The sequence below is a fragment of the Mus musculus genome, chromosome 8 (assembly GCF_000001635.26).
Source record: "Mus musculus strain C57BL/6J chromosome 8, GRCm38.p6 C57BL/6J".
NCBI classification, from domain to species: Eukaryota; Metazoa; Chordata; class Mammalia; order Rodentia; family Muridae; genus Mus; species Mus musculus.
In genome coordinates, this window is record NC_000074.6 from 23,404,420 (window position 1) to 23,425,274 (window position 20,855).

Sequence of the window (20,855 nt, forward strand, 5' to 3'; positions counted from 1 at the left end):
TGGCCCTCCCCTCCTCTTCACTTTCGCTCTCTGCCAAGAGCGGGATGGTCAGCCTGGTTTCCTCAAGGCTAGTTTTTCCTGCTCGTGACATCCCTGAGCCCTGAAGCTAGAGCTAGAGATGACCTGAAGCTAGGTGTCACACCAGGGAACACCCTTCTATCGGTTCCCTTTCCCCTCTCCCAGATGCTGCTGCTGGAAGCTCCCAGGACACCCACCCTCCTTCCCTTTGTGCCATCTGTGTACTAGCTCCTGTTGTATAGGATGCTGCTTCTGGGTCTGTGTGCCAAGGGCTCGGGCAGGATTTCTGTCCAGGAAACTCTTATCTTTGCCCAGAACCAGCTGCTCTGCTCATGACCACCCACCTCCCATCTTCTACTGAGCAACCTCTTCCTTGGGACAGACAGTGGCAATGGGGGTAAAACTGCTGCACACAGGGAGACTCCGAGGAGTGAAGAAGCCTGTATAGAAGGCTTCCATTCTAATGTCTTCACAACAACCTGTCACCATAGGATTCAGATCTGGGGGATAATTTTCTTTCCTGAAAACAGAGGAAACCACATGAGCTACTTACTCATACTTACTTCCTTGGTCCTCAGAAATCTTAGCGCAGCATCAGGCTCAAGGGCAGTGTTTCACCAAGCCTATGGCTTTCTCTACCTTCACATCTTCTCACCAGGATGCAGGGCCTGACTGTATGTGGTACAATGTTAGGAGCTGGAATGCAGTGACTGCTGGCAAAACAGACCAAAGTCCTGCTCTCTATAAACTCATAGCCATGCAGCAAGTCCTCAGAAGCCAGCAGCTATGCAGGGTAGACATGGGTGGGTGCCTTGGATGCCTAGGAGAGATGAGAGAAGAGGGAGGGGGAGAGGGAGGAGGGAAAAGAGGAGGGGAGGGAGAAAGAAAGGGATTGATCTGACTAGGATTAGAGTGGCCCAGGAGGCACTTGATGGAGAAAGGGTCAGCCAATAGGAAGCATCACTAGAAAGAGGGGTGGGCGGGGCTGCCAGACAAAAGACAGGGCACCCAGTGAAATCCAAATTTTAGATAAACAAGAAGTGCATTTTTAAAATATTTTTTTAAAAAAAGAATTATTTATTTTATGTATATGAGTACACTGTAGCTGTCTTCAGCCGCACCAGAAAGGACATCAGACCCCATTACACACTGCTGTGAGCCATCATGTGGTTGCTGGGAATTGAACTCAGGACCTTTGGAAGATCAGTGAGTGCTTTTAACCACTGAGCCATCTCTCCAGCACAAGAAGTGCATCTTTTTTCAAAAGTAAAAGTATGCCCCAAATATTATGTGGGGCACACTTACACTGCAGATAAGACTTGTGGCTTATGTAAACTTCAAGTCTAACTGGGCATCCTGTTTTTATTTATAAGTCTGTGGACCATTAGAATAAATGCACAGACAAACAACATTCCCGAGAGGTGGGGGGGAGGGGGCAGAGGGTGGCAGGATGTGAAACCGGGGGACAGCGCTTTGAAGGACGTGCACTGATGTCCTAATACAGCTGGGCTCTGTCCTGCAGATCTTGGATGAAGTCAACTACTTCATCCGAGGGTCACCGAGGACTTAAATCATAGAAATAGTTGACTATTTTATTTCCATTTCTTTTCTTTTCTTTCTTTCTTTTTTGTTGTCTTTACAAATTTGTGTCTAAATTGTGCTATTTAACTCCGATTTCTGTCTTTCTTTTTATTATTATTCTTTCATCTTTTTATTATTATTCGTTCTTTTTTTTTTAACAGTTCAGTCGTTATCCCCCTCCAGGTCTGCCTCTGACTGTTCACCATCCCACACCTCCCCACTTGTCTCTAGGAGGATGTCTCCTCCCCACTCCCCCACCCCTCATGCCACTATACCTCCCCACTTCCTGGAGACTCAGGTTTCTCCAGAGTTAGGTGCATCTTCTCTCACTGAGGTAGACCAGGCAGTCCTCTGCTGTGTGTGTTTTGGGGGCCTCAAACAGCTAATGTATGCTGCCTGGTTGGTGGCTCAGTGTCAGAGATCTTGGGGGGACCCAGATTAGTTGAGACTGCTGGTCTTCCTATGCAGTCGCCTTCTTCCTCAGCTGCTTCTAGCTTTTCCCTAATCCAACCACAGCGGTCCCCAGCTTCTGTCCACTGGGTTGGGTGTAACTAGGTGCATCTGACTCTTTCAGCTGCTTGTTGGGCCTCTTGGAGGACAGCCATCTGTAAGCATCAGCAATAGTGTCAGGCCTTGGAGCCTCCCCTTGAGCTGGATCCAAATTTGGGCCTGTCACTGAACCTCCTTTCCCTCAGGTTCTTCTCCATTTTTGTCCCTGCAGCTCTTTTAGACAGGAACAATTCTGGGTCAGAGTTTTTGACTGCGGGATGGCAACCCCATCCCTCCACTTGATGCCCTGTCTTTCTACTGGAGGTGGGCTCTATAAGTTCCCTCTCCCTACTGTCTGGCATTTCATCTAAGGTCCCCCCTTTAAGTCCTGAGAGTCTCTCATCTCCCAGGTCTCAGGTGCATTCTAGAGGGTCCCCCTCTTCCTACCTCCTGAGGTTGCTTTCTGCAGGACCTCAGGGAACTCTGATTCTTTATGAAAGATAGTACTTTAGCTCACAGTTCATATATTTGTAAATGGATTACAATAAATAAATGAATAAAGGTGTCTAGGTTCAATTTGACAAAGACCCCTCTGGAGAGTAGGGAAGATTATCTTTGATCAGAGAGGCAAGGATAGTGACCATAACCTCTCGCCACAGGTGAATGGCTAATGATGTCTTTCCAAGACCACAACTGGGGTCAAGGTAGAAAAGAATGCTATGCAGCCTGAGGGGAAGTAATTACTGGGAGTGAAAATTCCCCTACAGGGAAGGAAGAACATCCTAGTGGAGTGCACCCACAGGGTGGCTGTGTCCAGATGCAAGATGGGTTGATAGTAGCAGTGAGATCTGCAGCTGCTCCAGCTAAGAATGGTGCCAAGGGATGGATACATTGGGATGGCCTTGGCCCTGACCCCCTTCTCCTCTCTTATCTCCATCCCACTGAAATCCTTCTGTGCCATAAGTCCCTGTCCAACCTTCATGCCTTTGTGTGTGACCCTTGGCATTCCATCAGAATTGCTTGCACGCACATCCATGGGAAGTTATTTACTGGAGGACTTATAGATGGCTACAACGCCCGAAGGAAATGACACTGCTGCTTTAGTTGCCCATAGAGCCTCTGGGAGGAGACGTCATGGCCCCTCCCCCATCATGATGAAATGTTGATGGGCCCAGTCCTGTGCAGTTAACCACAGCTGCAGTGGGTGAGTCCACTGCTGTGGACATGGAATGTCCAAAAGATGCTGGTTTGTGTCTCCCCATCCTTTGGCTCTTACATTCTTTCTGCTCTCTCTGAGATGTTCCCTGAGTCCTGCAGGAGGAAATCCAGCTGTCCTGTTCAGGGCCAGGCACTGCATAGTCAAGACCTGGTATGAGTTTCTGAGCTCACTGCTACCTGCTGCATAAGGAGTTTCTCTGACAACAGCTGAGAGCAGTACTAGCCCATGGCTATAAACATGAGTATTTAGAGAATAGTTTGGCATTGTGACTGTGATGGTTTGTATATGCTTGGCCTAGGGAGTAGCACTATTTGGAGGTGTGGCCTTCTTGGAGTAGGTGTGGCCTTGTTGGAAGGAGTGTGTCACTGTGGATGTGGGCTTTAAGACCCTCATCCCAGCTGCCTGGAAGCCAGTCTTCTCCTAGCTGCCTTCAGAACAAGAGGTGAGATGCTCATATAAGACTTGCCTCAGTCATGGTGTCTCTTCACAGCAGGAAAACCGTAACTAAGACAATGACCACTGAGCTAAGTAACAGTAGTAGGTTCCCTTTTAGAACCTCTGACCTCCCTGTCATGGTCTTCTCATAGGTTCACAGAACCAGGCTTGACTAAACCTTTAAGATTATTTCCAGACTTTCCTACATACACCGAGGGACAAGTCAGTTGGTAAAGGAGTCAGGAGATTCAAAGTTACTCACTCACTCAAAGGTAGACTAGGGAAGTCTGTCTCAGGACATAGTCCCGTGTTTCATGGTATCTCACAGTGAGTACTGTGTAAAGGCATTCATATATGATTGGAAGTGTACCTCATATCATCCTGGATAGTGATAATTCAATATTTTTTTGGGGGGGAGCAGGGTTTCACTGTGTAGTCCTGGCTGGCCTCAACCTTATAGGGATCTGTCTGTCTTTGCTTTCTGTGTTCTGGTGCCACTAGGCAGACTGAGTGTTCACACCCTGTGCTTTATAAGTAGCAGAGCGGCTGGTCACAAGCAGCTGAATGAACATGTATAGTTTTGTATGGCAACAGGCTATTGTCCAGAGATACGGGGTGTGCATGTTGGGGGCATGACTGAGGCCATATAATATGTTTCCCAACTTAAAGGCTCACATTTCCAGAGAGGATAAAAGTTAATGGAATGGAAGATGAGCCACAGCCCAGGGAGCACCCTCCTCTCCTAGTTTTAAGTTCTCTGTGTGGAAGGCACTGGGAGGCTTCTCCGTGATCCCGATCTCCTGTCAACTTCAAGACCAGTGGATGTCCCCTTAAGCCGTGGTGAAGCAATGGAAAAGTCCTTTCCAATTTTCATGTATGGGCACCTCACTGTGTGGGAAAACCCAGAGCTTTCCCAAGGTGAGAAATGAAAGGCAGGGTACAAAGCTATACTCTGTTCCTGCTCACCTAAACTGTTAGGGCTGGAAGAAGCCAGGGCATTCTCCTGGTCCACAGTTCCGAAACTCTGAAGCCAAGGCTTCTGGGAGCGGCTCTAGGACAACAGCATTTTAAACACCCTTTGTTCTAGAATTTTCTCCCGGGCATATACTATCAGAGAAGGGGAGATTAGAGTTTAAAGTATGAGAGATCTGCTGACCTGAAAACTAGGGAGTAGGCGCAGACTGCCTTGGCTGACACTGTGCTGTAGTGTGGTCTACAGGGACATTCTCCATCTCAATGCGATGGACATCCATCAGTGGGATCAAGACTCAGAGGCCTCCCTTCCCAGCTGGACCTTAGGAGTCAGAAATACACAACTACTAACATTCCTTACCCAACATGATAGCTGTGCCCATAGCTTAGCCCCAGAGGGCAAAGCATAGTTGTGACCACGGGGGGGGGGGGGGGACGACGACGACGACTACGACATCTAAGTCAACAATGCTGACTGGACATAGGTTAGTTCTTCCTAGAATGGATTGATGAAGACCTCCAAAGCCACCAGAGGTGGATTCACTTGCACTCATTCCCAGCAGGGTAACAGAGGATAGACCCACATCCTTCTATTTGGGAGAACTGTACACAGGTGAGTGAGGGGTGAGTGGGTTAAATCTTGAGACTACGTTAAAGTAGAGGGCAAAGGCTGTTTATCTACCAACATGAATATTTCCAGTGAAGACGCGAACTTGGAAAGAATTTGAACTCAGAAAGAGGATCTGGTCTGGGGAGAGTACCAGGACCCTCTAGCAAGCAGTTCCAGCCCTGACTGCCACTGAATTGAGACACAGTTGCCTAGTCTCCTGCCCTCTGTGCTGGCTGAAGAATGTGATTCCTTAGCTCCTCGGGGAGGAGAGCACTGCGGGCTGTTTCTTGATTAACCCTTGGCCATCCACAGTCTTGCTCCGCATGGACTTTCTCCCTTACCCAAATGTGCCTGTTTGGTTTGGGCATCTTTCATCAGCCTAGGAAGGACAGGCATGTTGACCGCCTGCTGCAGCTGCTTCCCGCAGTAGAGTCACAGCATCAGCGTGTGTATGATTGCTTTAAGAAGGGATCCCCGCATCTTTGCAAGTTCCGGAGCTTTTACTCGGAAAGGAGAAATTGGGTCTATTGAGTGGAAAGCAAGACTCCCCAGAGCTTTATAAACCAGCCGCCTGGGCCAGCGGCATCTCCCACTGTGTTGGGCTTTGCAACTAGGAGTGGCGACCCATTTGCCACCCAGTACCGCAACACACTGCATCCTCTGCTGCCCCTCCACCCACTATGAAGAACACAGAATGAGGTGATCCAGAGAACTTCTCCGGCTGCTTGTGCGGTCTCCTCTCTACTCTAGATCCCACCCCTAGCTCTCTGAATGTAAGGGGAGTATTTGGAACACTCAAGCAATTCCCAGGAAGTGAGTAGTGGGTGTGTGTGGTCAGGGGTGGGGGAGGCTAGAGGACGACTTAGTTATTCTTTCTTGCCTGGCTTCTGCCTTATGCGGGAGGGGGTGACACACCTTTGGTTTTTGACCTCTGAATTAGCATGTGTATCTTGAGTTGGTATCCACCCACCCAGTACTGCTGGTATTTTTAGTGCTTTGGCTTTCTAATCCACAAACGCGTCTGTGTGTGTGTGTGTGTGTGTGTGTGTGTGTGTGTGTAAGTTTGTGCACATATGTGTTGTCTGCAGAGCTGAGACTTGAGTAGGGTCTTAAAAACATCGTTTAAAAACGTCAACTGTCCTTGGGAGCTAATACCCACATGATCAGTGCTCTTCTCCGCAGTGAGCCCCTTTCCCGTTCTACCTTCGGTCACCTGGAACACAGCCACAAACACCACCTTCTCTTAGTCTTTGCAAAAGCCCAGACTCCCCGGGAATTTAAAAGAGCTCCCTAAATTCAGCCTGCCCATCCGAGCAGCTGGGAAGCAGCTAAGATTAAAACCGTGGAGCGAAGGGCTGCTGGTCTGTTGCGTTGTTCCTTGGAACTAGGAAAAGAAGTAGAAAAAAGTCTTCACAACTGCATCAATTTGCAAGTATTATGAAGAGTCCTTTTTTTTTTTTTTAAACAAACCGACTCACTCTAATTACAGCGTCCAACTCCGACTCCACCCACCCCGCACTTCTAACTACTCTCTCCCTTTTGCTTTTGCCTCCTTCGAAAGTACTTGCTTAGTTTTTGGTTTTGCTTTTTAAGGGGTGTTGACCTGGGTCTAGTTCTAGTAAACCGATCCTTCTGGCCGGCGCGGCGATTGGTTAACTGCGCGGCTGACTGACGCGGTGTGGAGAGCGGCTCCCGGCAGCGCGGAGCTGATTGGCTGCGCGCGGGGAGATCCAGGGCTCGGCCACCCGCACACCGCGCATTCGAGCTGCAGCGTCGCAAGTAGGTGCAGCAGCCCGCAGCCCGCCGCGCCTCTGCGAGCCGGGACAGCACTCGGCCCCGCGCGCTCCCCGCCCCGCGCCAGCCCCGCCGCGGCGACCTGCTGCAGCGGAGGACCCCATCGATCGGAGACCCGGGGAGCAGCGCGCAGCCGCCGAGCCGGACGGGGCCCGGCACTGCGCCTTTGTCCCCGGAGGCTCCGGGAAGTTTGCAGCGGGACGCGCGCGTGAAGGCAGCGTGGGCAGCCCCGACGTCGCCGAGCAACATGGGCGTCGGGCGCAGCGCGCGGGGTCGCGGCGGGGCCGCCTCGGGAGTGCTGCTGGCGTTGGCCGCCGCTCTGCTGGCCGCGGGTTCGGCCAGCGAGTACGACTACGTGAGCTTCCAGTCCGACATCGGCTCGTATCAGAGCGGGCGCTTCTACACCAAGCCCCCGCAGTGCGTGGACATCCCGGTGGACCTGAGGCTGTGCCACAACGTGGGCTACAAGAAGATGGTGCTGCCCAACCTGCTGGAGCACGAGACCATGGCAGAGGTGAAGCAGCAGGCCAGCAGCTGGGTGCCGCTGCTCAACAAGAACTGCCACATGGGCACCCAGGTCTTCCTCTGTTCGCTCTTCGCGCCCGTCTGTCTGGACCGGCCCATCTACCCGTGTCGCTGGCTCTGCGAGGCCGTGCGCGACTCGTGCGAGCCGGTCATGCAGTTCTTCGGCTTCTACTGGCCCGAGATGCTCAAATGTGACAAGTTCCCCGAGGGCGACGTCTGCATCGCCATGACCCCGCCCAATACCACGGAAGCCTCTAAGCCCCAAGGTAAGGGTATGCCTTCCCACGCCCGCGAACCCCCGCGCCCATCCGCACTGGCCCAGGGCTGTAGAGGGGGAAAGCTCAGGAGCCGCGCACCGCAACCCGCAAGGTGTGCAGACCCGATCCCTAAAGCTTCTGGGAGGCCCAGGCATCGCTTGGCGCTTCTCCCGCTCCAGGTACTCCCTGATGGCTGGTGAGCCTCGGCCGTGGGGGGGGGGGGGTTGGGGGGGGCGAGGGGAGACCTGGAGCTGCTCTTCCTAAGCTCCAGTCTGGCGTTTTCCATACCTGAAAGAAAGCAAAGCTTAGGTTTTAAATAAAAGGACGTCTATCTCTTCAGAGAGAGTGCGGTGTCCTGTTCCAAAACTGTTAACATCCGAGACAGACACTGCTCCCTTGGAAAACCACTCGCTCAAACTACAACAACAAACAAACAACCCCAAACGTAAGACGGAGGGATTTATTTTCATAAGTTTGTAATTTTTTTCTCTAAAAACAAAACCATCAACAAGAAATCCTCTTTGCTCAGCTTATCTTCCAGTCGTGTTGCAGATCTGGAAGAGGAAAGAAGTTTAGAAAGCGCAACTTCTCTTTCTTCCCCTCTAAATTCAGGCAGCAACCTTGAGTTTAGCAAACCAAGGGGGATGCAAAAACCTCTGGTGCCCCAGCCTTGCTTACCCCCTGCTTCTCTCCTTCACACAAATCCTTGGGTAATTAGAAAGATAAAAATGTAATTAGCTCATTGTTTATCTCCTCCTGGAAGGGTGAGGACCTGCAAATTGGGTGCTGCAAATACTGAACCCTGGGGGGCCCGAATTTCTCTTGGGAACCCTGTATTTAAAGGGAAATTTTCATGTGAGAGGGAAAAAGAAAATCTGGAGACTCAAACAAAATCAAACTAGAAACACACACAGAACTCATAGCTGCACCACAGCATGCTGGTGGTATGAATCCTGACTGTGTTCATTCCTGTGAGGCGAGCCTTAGGAGTATATAACATATATTCTTGTCCAGTGGCCCTTGTCACAGAAGTGGGCACCTCCTGGCCATTTCTGAAGGGGAGACTTTACTTATCTTCGAGTGTTGAGTGTCTTGGCTTTCTGAAGCAGGGTCTTAGTCTCTTGGTGTTCAGCCCAGGCTGGTCTTGAACACAAATTCCTCCTGTTTCAGGCTCCTCAGTTCTAGGGTTACAGGAGTGCACGCACTGCCAAGTGCCTCTTGTTGGTGCCTCATTTTGCTGCCCCAGAGTGAGGACTGGGGTAGGCATGAGGAAAGTCTGAAGGCTCCTATTCATTCTAGGGAGGAAGGTAGGTCCAAAGTGATTGCCCTTGTCTGGCGTGGGCCCCAGCCTGTAAGGTAAATGGTAGCCCGGGGCACCTCTGTCCTCAGGGCTGGTATGTGTAGCCATTTGGGATGGCTCACTGGGGGCTGAGCATTTCCCTAGGCCAGCACTGTGCTTTCAATCCCCATTGAGCTGTCCTCCCCTCCTACCTCCTCAGCCCCCTGCAGACCTCAGCTTCCTTTCTAGCTCCTGCCTTCCCAGAGAGCCTGTGGCCAACTTTGCTTGAATTCTGTCCATTCCCCATGGCCACTGATTGATTACCCTTTGCTGGGGCCATTGGTGGGCTTAAAGTGGATGGATGCCTTGTGAGAAACAGTTTTGTGTAAAGGGTCTGATGTTTGCGGGCAAGAGGACCAGATTGCGTGTGTGTGTGTGTGTGTGTGTGTGTGTGTGTGTGTGTGTGTGGTGCTGTTTCTGAGGGAGTGGCCACACAAACAAGTGCCTCCAAGAGATGGGCAGGGCAAGGGTACACTCACCCTCTACTCATTTATGGATGCCTCTGTGTGGTTCCATGTATCTGTCTCCTCCTTGTCCCGTGCTCAGATGGAGGAATTCTTTGTTGAATCAAGGTGTGTGTGTGTGTGTGTGTGTGTGTGTGTGTGTGTGTGTGTGTTATCTGGCAGGCTTTCTCTGGGTAGGCTGGCTTTCTCTTAAGTGATTTTGATTTCCAGAGAGACATCACTAGGAAGGTGTCCTGCACGATGGATACGCACTTTTGCCCCTCAGGACTGTCTGTCAGTTGAGTGTAAGCTGTTTAGGGAAAAGGTTAAGACAGATTACACTACTGGTCCTCAAAACCTTAGGCTGGTGGCTCTGGAACAAGCAAGCCCTGGGACTTTGGGATGATAGTAAGTTCCACACAGGTGCCTTGTTCCGTTCCTCGTCTATCCTGTATCCCTAATACGGAGATCTAAAATTTCAACATAGCACTACATCTTCGAGTAAGCTTGGACACAGGTTTTGGGAAGATAGGCAAGCTCCTTGTTATTAAAGGTAAGTCCAATCCTGAGTAATGAGCCAAAGACTTTTTTTCCTCCCTCTCTTTCAAACAGTGGCTGCTCCCGGTACCCTAGCTTCTGTCAGGAAAAGCAATTATGCCGTCCGTCCGTCCGAGGAAACTGACTTTTAAGTCTTGGACATACATTGCATTCATTTAATAAATGGTCGCTCTCCTTCCCTGCCGGGTTTCACTGAGTTGGAAGAGCGAGCCTGTCTTGTTCGGTCCTGTTGTTTAGACACGCTGTGCATTAAATCAGCCAGGTTAAGTCACAGACTGGAGAGGCCAGGGGCCCTCATTTCTCCCTCACTCTGTTATGGTGCTTCCTCCTCTCTCCTTAGTGAGCCAGGGAAAATCAATCCCCCTGCCTCCCCTCACCCCTCTCCCAGCTCCTCTCCCCCACTCTCTCCCTATACACATTGATTTTTCACAAAGCAATCTTAGTCCTGGCTTCAGCGTTGGCCTTTCCCCTTCCCCTTCCTCATAACCAATAAGGAAACACAAAACCTTTAAGTCTTGCATTCGTTGGCTTCACACTTTACCGTCTTGATTCGGTTTACCTGTCCAATGGAAGTCTCAGTTGGTTGCTTCTGTGAGGCAGCCATGCAGGGCCCCAGACACACACAAGGGGCAGAGATTAATATTGCATTACACACTCTCCTCTCTCTAGCGAGAGCTGCTCAACTCTTGGCTGGAAGTACTGAGAGGACGGAAAGCCATGTTGAGAATACACGGTGATCCACCCATCACCCTGCACCCCCTGGCCCCCAGAAGCCCCTGAGAGTGCTTGCAGGCTGGGCTCAATCCACAGGCTGAAACCTCCTGTCCTGTTGGAGTGCAGAGCCTGGGAATGCCAGTAGCGTTTTGCGGTGTATGAAGGAGACCTAGAATGCCTTGTTCAATGTTTTATACCTTGAACGTTGCAATGTGATAACTTCTACTTGGAGAAGGAGAAGGAGAAGGAGAAAAGAAGAATAAGAAAGAAGAAAGAAGAAAGAAGAAAGAAGAAAGAAGAAAGAAGAAAGAAGAAACAGCAACCACAAAAAACAGAGAGGAAACCCAAACACAGAGTTTATTTTCCTATTATAGGTCACTTGGTTCTGTCTACAACTTCCCTTCCTTTTTCTTTCTTACTTTACATGGAAAGCAGATACCACGATGGAGATTTCTGGGAAAGAGGTTTGCTTGTTTGTTTGTTTGTTTTTATTCAGAAACGTTACTTCCAGAACCCAGTCACAAGCTCTGGTGTATTTTCAACATCTGGCCCAACAGAGGCTTGCATAGTTTGTACTGTGCTTCCTTCTGCTCCTAAACTTTGAAAGGCAGCTGCCAGAGTGTGGTCCATGTGGGAGAGAAACTGGCTGATACACACTGGAGATGTGTTCCCAGCCTTGGAGGGAGCGGGCTGGGGAGCGGCAGGGCCTGAGGGTTCCCATTTCACAGCCTGAACCCTGTGTGTGTGTGTGTGTGTGTGTGTGTGTGCGCGCGCGCGTGCGCGCGAGCGCGTGCAGGGGGCGGGTGCGGAGGGGGAGGGATCAGAGCCAGTGTTGGTGAACCCATATGGGATGGGAAAAGAAAGTCCCAGTGAGCAGAGGTGTTCAGCACACCGAACCTCCCTTTGGCTTCTGTTTTAGGGTGACTTCCTTTCGGCTTCAGCTAGGGTCTGGCCTCCAGTGACCATGGTGCTGAGAGTGGACCATGTTTAGGCTTTCTAGACCATCAGTAAGCTGGACATTGTTTGGTAGACAGTGAACAGTGAGGAGGAGGAGGAATTCCACCCTTGGAGGAGTCTCCTATAAACACATTATCTCTGCCCTTCCAAAGAGGCCTCTGAAGCCCCTTTCTATGGGGGTCTAGCTGCCTCTCAGTGGCTTGCGGCACGCACGCACGCACGCACACACGCACGCACGCATGCACATACAGATTTCTTCAAAGCACTTCATGAAAAGACCATCCAAAGCGTTTCCTCCCTTGGCCAGCTCTGCCCTCCATTTGGTGGTGGCTCTTGCTAGTTCCTCCCCTCCTCTCCCCTCCCCTCCCCTCCCCCACCCCACAGCCTGTTCTTTTTGGAGTCCCTATGGCACTTCAGGGCCCTGAGCTTGAGTAATTGAGTATTGCTGTTCTCTTGGTCCTAGAGACCTGGTCAAATTGATGGGCTGTCTTGTTCAGAATCTGCAGATAAGGAGGGGCCAGAATCAGAGAGCGCTAGATAAAGTGGAGGACGAAGAACTAGAGACAGTTCCTGAGAAGATCTGTTTTGGCTTTTAAGCCAGCCGGGTTTGTATGTGTGTGTGTGTGTGTGTGTGTGTGTGCGCGCGCGCCACGTGCGTGTGCGTGTGTGTGTGTGTGTGTTTGTTTTTGTGTTTTTGTTTTGTTTTGTTTTGCTTTTTTTCCTTTCAGGTACTCACAGCAGCTTGGACCTGCCCCTACCTACCTCAAATAGCAGTAGATTAAATAACCGCCACATTCAGTGTATCTAGGCCGAAATGTTTGATGAAAGCATTCATCTGCCTCCACGTTAGGTTCTGAGTTCAGGACCCCTTCACTGTTACTCACAAGAAGCCTTTCAGGAGCCGCAGAAGACCTCTAGATCTTGTTAGCCTGGCCTGTTGTCCGGGGTCCCCATCACCATGGCTTACAGCTCTTGTTTCTGCTTGGTTTCTCTTGCTAGGTACAACCGTGTGTCCTCCATGCGACAACGAGTTGAAGTCAGAGGCCATCATTGAACATCTCTGTGCAAGCGAGTTTGGTAAGACGAAGTTCCAGCCTCATGGGGGGCTTTGGAATCCCTGCCTTTCCCTGTCCCACATCTCAACCTCCCCCCAACTCCCACCCCTGCAGACATAAGCCAATGAGAACATCTTGTTTGAGCTTCACATCTTCCGCCTCGTTCCTCTTATTTTCTTTCTTAGGCAAAATGAAGTCTGTCTAGGCAGAGTAAGCATGGACCATCTTTTGTCCATGGCTGTCTTGGAACTCACTCTGTAGACCAGGCTAGCCTTAAACTTAGAGATCTGCCTGCCTCTGCCTCCCAAGGGCTGAGATTAAAGGAGTGTGCCGTTATGCCTGGCTTGGACCATCTTTCCTTAAAGTTAGACTGCTTATGCCTCTGTGTTTTAGATTTTGGGGAACCTTCTTTAATGGCAGAGGGATGAAGACTTAGGGACAGGGATGAAGCTGAGGTGCTAGACTGTACAGTTCTCTTCACCTGCTGCGGAAGCAGCCCTGACTTGGCTCTTTCTCTATGGTTTGATTTTTATATTCACCCCTAGGTGTCAGCACTACTCTACCCTGGACTGAAATGGCCCCGGGGTGGGTGGGGTGCCTTCCAAGGATGTGACAGAGAGGGGCTAGCCTGGGCTAGGGAGCAAATCCAGGCCCCTCCTAGGATGGCCACTCTGGCCAACAGGAAAACCCAGTGACTTCTGACCTCTGAGGACATAAGTATGAGCTGTGACCTTGTGGAGCCCGCCCCCTCCTTCTCTTGGTCTCCATTGCTGGACGCAGAGCAGCAGCCAGGGCCAGGACCATTTTGCTGAAAGACAGATTCGGGCTGATGCTTGCAGTTCTAGGGTGGATTTCTCCTAGCTTCTTAGAAGAGAAGGGGTAAAGGTAGGTGACGTGAGTCTCCATGTCTGTCCAGAGCCGCTCTGTTTTCATTAACCTGACATGATAAAGCACAGAGCCAATCTGATTCTGTGAAGTGCTGTGCTCCAGTGAGCTCCACACTCGTGTGCGGACACTCGAAAGCCCAGGGAGCTCGTGTATCCCGGTACACATCTTCCCCTGTTCATGTGGTTGCTGGGGATGCCACGTGGGTTGTCAGGCTTGGTGACAGGCATCGTTCCTCACTGAGCCTATGGGCCACACATTCTTAAAAAACTATGTTTACTTCTGATGGCTTTAATTTTGTTATCATGTGTTTGTATTTGTCTCATTTGTTATCCAGAGGGCAATAGTATGTGTAAGAAAAACACCCGGTTTCTGCTACATTTTGTTGCTTGTGTAAGTCATACCCTTTTTTTCTTATTGTCTCTTAATTTTTTTAATACTTTTTAAAAACAGACAAACAAACAAACAAACAAATAAAAAACAGTCCTGGATATAGCCCAGGATGGCCTTTCACTGGCTATGTAGCACAGGCTAGATTCAGACTCTACATCTTTTTACATCTACTTCCCTATGTTGGGCATGCAGGTACAGGCCACCATACCATACACCTAGAGTTTTATTTTGATTTCATTTAAAATATGAGCAAGAAATTGGGTATGGTGGTGCCTATCTATAATCTCAGCATTTGAGGGTGGAAGAGGCAGGAAGAGCTTAAGTTTGAGACCAGTCTGGGCTACATAGCCAGGCCTGCATCAACAAGCAAGTTATGGATGGTATATGTGTACATATACCACAAAAAGTCGTTCCTGTCTTGATGTTAAGTATCTATTCTTGCCTCAGGAGGTGCCCCAAACTGGGCTCAGACCAGTGTGTGGGTACATAGCCCCATATTGTTGCAGCTGCAAGCTTTTTATCCACAAAGATAGACACCGGGTCCTTTCCAATGATAAACCTGGAAGGAAGAGAAACAAGAGGGTGAATAGAATCTGAGAGGAGCCCTGACATGAAGCCGTTTGTTCCATGGGGGAGGGCTGGAAGAATCCCAGAGGCTCCCCAGGAGGCCTAAAGAAGAAGTTGCTCTTCCCAAGTCATCTATCTTAGAGATGGTGAACCATAGTGCTCACATTTACCAGGTGCCCTGACATGGTGTGAGTCTGGGGAACGATCTCAGATGGAGCCCAGAGTGTCAGGCTCTGCCGGATGCCGCATGTTTGTGGACTTAATCAGGTTCAGGGACACGTGATAGAAAGCCCTAGAACTGAAGGAATGGAGGTGATTGGCCGGGACTGACTTCATGTGTGTGGGTTCAAGTCTTTATCTGTATGTATCCTTTTACTTAACATTTATTGAGCAGAATGAATTCTGCTGGCCACCGGTCCAAATATACCTACCTAGAATAAGTTAAAATTTAACTTTAGATTTTGAAATCCCTACTAGGCATCAATCCCCGATTTTCTAGGGAGTGGTGGTTTTCCTTTAGAGCAGAGGTTATAGGAATTAAAAGGCCAAAGCCAGCGCAGCTTTGTTGAGAAAGTAGATGTAGGTCCAGGATCTTTGTCTGGAACTTATCAAACCCAAATCGTCATTAATTCTCCCCACCCAGTTCTCTCACTCCCATCCCCAAATTTTGTCCCTTGGGGGTTTTGCAGATACATTTGGAAGTCAAGGGCTACAAGTCTTCAGGAGAACCTGACGTGGAAAGGTTGGCTTTTTAATGAAGGCAGAAGTCCAGAGGATGTGCCTCAACTTACTTTTGTTGGTCACTCCCCTACTGCAGTAGGTTCCTGCCAAGCCAGCAGCCCCCAGGCCAATGCTACTTAAAGGAGTGCCTCTTAATCAATAACCAGTCAGGCTCGGTGGTCCAGAGCGATGGGCTATTTAATGCCGTCCTGTAACTCTAAAAGTATTTTCTTAGGTTCATGAGGTCCTCTGAGACCTTGCATATGGTTTATTTTACGAAATCCACCCAATGATGCCGAAGGAACTGCCCTTCTCCCTTGGCGTACTCTGACTCACGGAGGGGCCTCTTCCTCTCCTATAAGATGGAAAACAGTGACTACAACACACAGGTGCCTGTGTGTGCACGGTGAGCACTGGATGTGCCAGGCTCTTCTGAGGGAGAGGAGAGCAGTTATTGTCTTTTTTGTTTATAAGATTTTTAGGAAATGATAAATAGGATATTCATTCTCTCTCTCTCTCTCTCTCTCTCTCTCTCTCTCTCACAGTGGGGACTGAGCTTAGCCCTGCCCTTTTGAGCGCCCCTGCAGAATGCAGCCTTGTTGAGAAACTTGTTGCTTAGCTCGGTTCATTTCAAGGAAGAGAGGCAGTCAGCCACACTGATGGGATTCAGTTAGAAAACAAAAGCTGCTGACAATGCAAGCTAACACAAGGCAAAGAATGTTTGACTCCCCACTCCAGGGATCAAGCTTTGTATTACGTGGCCCTGGTGTCCCCAGTGGGAAGATACCGGTTGCTGGAAAGCATTGTGTCAGCGGTTGTGCTCCTTAGGGGAGAGCACACACTCTTACTTTCTTACTCGCTCTCCCTTCATATCCTAGTACCCTCATGACCAGCGTGGAGCTGGGCATGCTGAGCCTGCTACCTTCCCCACTGGATGCTGCATTTTTCAACCCTATGGCCTGTCTGCCTTGCTATATACTCTCCTCGTGCGCTCTACCCTCTTGGTGCAGGGCACATATTTTCCCCCTCCAAAACAGGCAAAACAACAGCAGAAAGTGTGCGTGTGCGGATGCTCAGGAATGCAGCCAGATCAGCCTGGATCAGGCTGCAGCCCATGGTTAGCTGATGCAAAGCCTTTGGCCTCAAAATGGTGGTCACCCTGCCTGCTGCACTACAGTGACTGGGTGCTGTGCTCAGTTCTTCAAGAGGCCAGTGTAGCATTTGCAAGCTTCTACATTGACAACCTTAGTGTTAAAAGCTCATGCCTACAGCTCTCTCTCTCTCTCTCTCTCTCTCTCAATTCATTTATCTCAGGGAGATGCTAATCTGGTTCATAGCCACTGTGGGTTTTTTATTTCACTTCCAACCACTTTGGTTCTTTTCTGCTTCCAGTGAGTGCCCGTAGGCCTTTCTGTTGTAGCATCCTTGGGACGCTACATTACCCCAAGGAAGCAGGGTGCCTCCCTTGTACTGGAGTCTTTACATTTGGGGCCTGAGAGTTCTTGTTCAGCCCTGTGTTTGTGTTTCCTTTTCTCGGAAAAAAAAAAAAGGTTTCTTTGCCTCCTGAAATTTTCCTTGCCCTCTGAGAGAATTTCTTCCCTTCGTTTGTTTACATGTTTCCTCAAAGAGAAAAACTGTACCTGGCAATAGGTAAAATTAGTCAAACAGGAAAGGAGAAGAAATCTTCTCCGAGCCAGCACTGGGAATGTTTCCTAGAAGTATTTCCCCCTGGTCCCTGCTCCTCTGTGGATCTGTTCTCACTCTCTGCCTCAGGAATCTCTCAAGCTATGTTGGCTGAGCCGCTGTTGTAACTTCGCTGAAAGGCAGTTCGCTCTCTAAAAAAAAAGTCAGCTCAGAACTTTCCAAACTAAACTTTAGGTTTCCTCTTGGATATGGGGGAGACCAGCTGCCAGCCCCGCAATTATAGCAGCACAGCTGCATGAGAGCAGGCTCTGTGTCCGGGGCCATATTTACCTTCTGTGTGATTAATGGATGCTCTATCTGCCTGTACCACCGACAATGGACGCGCTAACTTCATGGCTAACGTGTGAGGAAAATCCAAGCCTTAGAACAAAATAAGGTTCGTTTATGCTTTTAAATAGTCCCTGGACAGTGTCCCACACACAGCAGGCACACAGGAAAGGAGAGCATCCCTCCAAGTAGATACATGCAATTTGTTGTTAAATCGACAGGAAACAACACGCGTGGTTTGAGTGACCTGGCCCAGTTCGTTCAAAGTAAAACCAAATAGACACAAGGGAAACCATGTAAGGGGAAACAACTCGGGGCACCCAGAACATGGGTCTCACCCATACTCTCTGAGCTTGGGACAGTTGTCAAGTGTCTCGAGTGCAGGAAATTGTGTTTGGTCCTTAGATCCAAGCACTATATTGGTGTAATAGGGCTCACAGCCTGCATCTCAATCTAACCATGCTTCCTAGGCATTGAGTTAAGGATCTGTGTTGAAACTGTGCTGAACTCAAAGCCCAGAAAGCTGCCTGGGGGTCCTGTAGCTGATAGAATTGCCTACTTATCTGTGATCACAAATCGGGAGAGTTAGTATAAAGGTTTGAGACCCAAGGGACTGCCCAAGGAGCCAGGGCCTAGGCAGGAGAGTAGCCTGGTTCAGGTCGCACACAGTGAGGGACCAGGAGGAAAAGCTGTAAAGAGCTAATGTTCTCATCCAGTGAGCAAGGCGTACCTTCCTCTGTTACTGATTCTTGGCTCGGCAGGAAGATGTTAAGGCAAATGTCGTAGAGTGTCACGTCACCTTCAAACTGTGAACCCCAGGATGGGGCTACTGTACCCTCTGGGGCAGAGTCACATCGTTTGGGTCGTTCGTTGCTGTGTGTGGGCCCTGCCACGCTGAGCAAGCTTCTCCAACTCTCTGTGCCTCAGTTTCCCCTAGCGAGATGGTAGGTGATACCTGGGTGCAGATTCGTCAAGAAGCAGAGAAAATGAAATGTTCAGTAGTCTTTGAGATGGACTCGAGCTCATTTTGTTGCCTTGGTTTTGTTTTGTTTTGTTTTGTTTTGTTTTTAAAGTAGGTCTGTCTTGAGTGAGTGGGGCCTTCATGGCTTTTACCCAAGTTAGTAAGAGGTGATTTTTAGAAGCTGTAGCACATTTGCTGTTTATTATTATTAGTTATTATTATTATTATTCTTTAAATCAAACCCAATTCTCTCTTGAACCTTTTACCCTCTTCATGCTGGGATGTACAGGCTGCATTTGCTTGCCTTACAGATGAAGGTATATGCCCAGATAGCTTAGGACTCGTGATTGCCTAGTCTCTAGTTAAATCTGACCAGGCTATTCCCTGGGACCAGCCCTTCCCATGCAGCTCCATCTAGAAGTCTTTGGCAAGTACCGTCCTCTGCATGCTGAGATTCCCTGGTCTTGAGTACTCTGACCACTTGCAGAGCTTCCTCCGTTTGCTACAATGGCGTACTTAATAGATGTCTTACTGTTTCAGGTGTTTCTAAGTGTTCAGTCAGTGGTGTTAAGTACATTGAGGAGGGAACATGACCAGGTCTGTCTCTGGAGTTCTCATTACCTGCCCTGAAACTTTGTGCCCATTAAACAGTAATTGCTCCCCTTCCCCTTCCACCCCTGCCAAACACCGTTCCTCCGTGCTTTCTTGACGAATGTGACTACTCACGGAGCTTCAGGGCAATGGATCAGACAGTATTCATCTGTGCGTTTGGCCTACCTTACGAAAGTCCGACGTCCTCTCTCCTTTTCTATATGATGGCTATTATATATAACAGTCATGGGTAAGGTGATCAAGGAGAATTTGCCCTCAGATGTCATCTTTCAAAGCCCTTCTGATGGGTGACAGAGGAGGACAGATAGGGGACAAGCTGGGATGTGGGGAAAACCTAAGCTGCTTCTGTCTTTGAGCACTGGGTGGCTCACTGGGACCAATTTGTCACTGGAAAGGTAGTCTGAGTTGGGTGGAACCTCAAAGACCAACCAGTCCCATGCCCTCCTTTTATAGACTAAAAAGCAAGAGAAAGATGTTAGCAAAAGAAAGGCTAACTGACCTGGTCTGGATCCCTGACATCTTTTCTTTTCTAAGACTTGCTGGGCAGCAAGTTAGGTGACACTGGTCTCACTTTCTCACCCTTGTGTACCCACCACCTCCTATCCTGTTGAGATGCTGAGCTCTTTGGCAGGGAGACAGAATGCTCCCTTGCTATGGACTTAGAATGCCCTGCGACTTACACAGAGGAGGTGCTCATTGGTGGCTTTCTTCTTAGTGGAGAGGCCAAGCTGACTGAGCCAGACAGACTTGGGTTAACTCGAAACCCTTTAAGCTGAGCCACCACAAGGAAGTCTCTCAACCTGCCTGCGCCCGCCCGCTTCTCAAATGGTAATTACAACATTATGTTGTTCAGAGAACCGAATTAATCAAGTCGATTAATTAATTCCATTTCCTGGACTATGGAAGCCATAGCAATGTTCACTTAATGCAAAGAACCAGTTTAGGATGGAACTCAGTCTAGGGAGGAGAATTCTCATGAAACCATCCTGTTGAGGAAAAAAGAGAAAACGTAAAAAACAAAACAAAACAAAAAAAAAAACCTAAAAGATTAAGGAACACAATGGAATATCTAGGTGATTCTCCGTTTAGCAGAAGGTTTTTATGAGGTAGTTTGGTTGCTTCAAGATGCCACAGTTAAACAAACCAAACAGGAACAGGCAGCCCCGCCCCTCCCCCAAGCCTCAGACCCTCTCTCTTCTAGAAGTGAAGGAGATCCGGGCGCTTGCTTTAGATTAGATGACACCTTTCAGTCATGCAGCTGGAAGCCACCAGACAATTATAACCCAGTCTACAGCAGGTCCAGGGCACGCCCACTGAAGTTGTCTTTTGTGTCAATGTGCTTGTGAGAAATCTTATCCGTAATATATTCCACTCATAATTTATTGGGGTCTGTTTCAGAGAGATTTGAGAGCCCCTTTTGTGTTGGGGCACCTCCCTCTCCCTCCCCTTTTTTTCTCAAGCAGTATTCCAGTCCGGGGGTTCCTTTTCAAACCGGTTCCTTGTGCCACTCAGCCCCACAAATAGGCTACATTCAGAAGAAAAGGGCCTTGAGATATTGGTAGGTTTCATCCAGTTTTGCAGAAACGAGCCAAAAGCTTCAATCTGTATTTTTTTTCCTTAAAAAAGGAGAACAAATGGCCTAAGAAATGTCAGACCCTTGCCCTGCCCCAACCTGCTTAGAGCAGCCAATTAAACACGCATTAGCTTTGCAAGACTTCTCAAAGGCCGTAGCTTATGCTTGAGATCTTTGTTTAGTCTTTCAGGAACACTGTCACACGGA

General features: G+C 49.2%; 1 protein-coding gene across 2 annotated transcripts in view; it reads left to right on the forward strand.

Moving 5' to 3' along the window:
- Nucleotides 1-6,963: 6,963 nt before the first annotated feature.
- The window catches only part of Sfrp1 (secreted frizzled-related protein 1), a 38,250-nt gene continuing 24,358 nt past the window's right edge, over nt 6,964-20,855 (forward strand). The window contains exons 1-3 of one of the 2 annotated variants that reach the window (XM_011242128.2): nt 6,964-7,226; nt 7,292-7,909; nt 12,911-12,988. In XM_011242128.2, the coding sequence (XP_011240430.1) occupies nt 7,366-7,909; nt 12,911-12,988 (622 nt within the window). In that variant the 5' untranslated portion in view covers nt 6,964-7,226; nt 7,292-7,365. Of the gene's footprint in view, nt 7,910-12,910; nt 12,989-20,855 lie in introns of both variants that reach the window. The other variant, NM_013834.3, reaches the window with a different exon arrangement.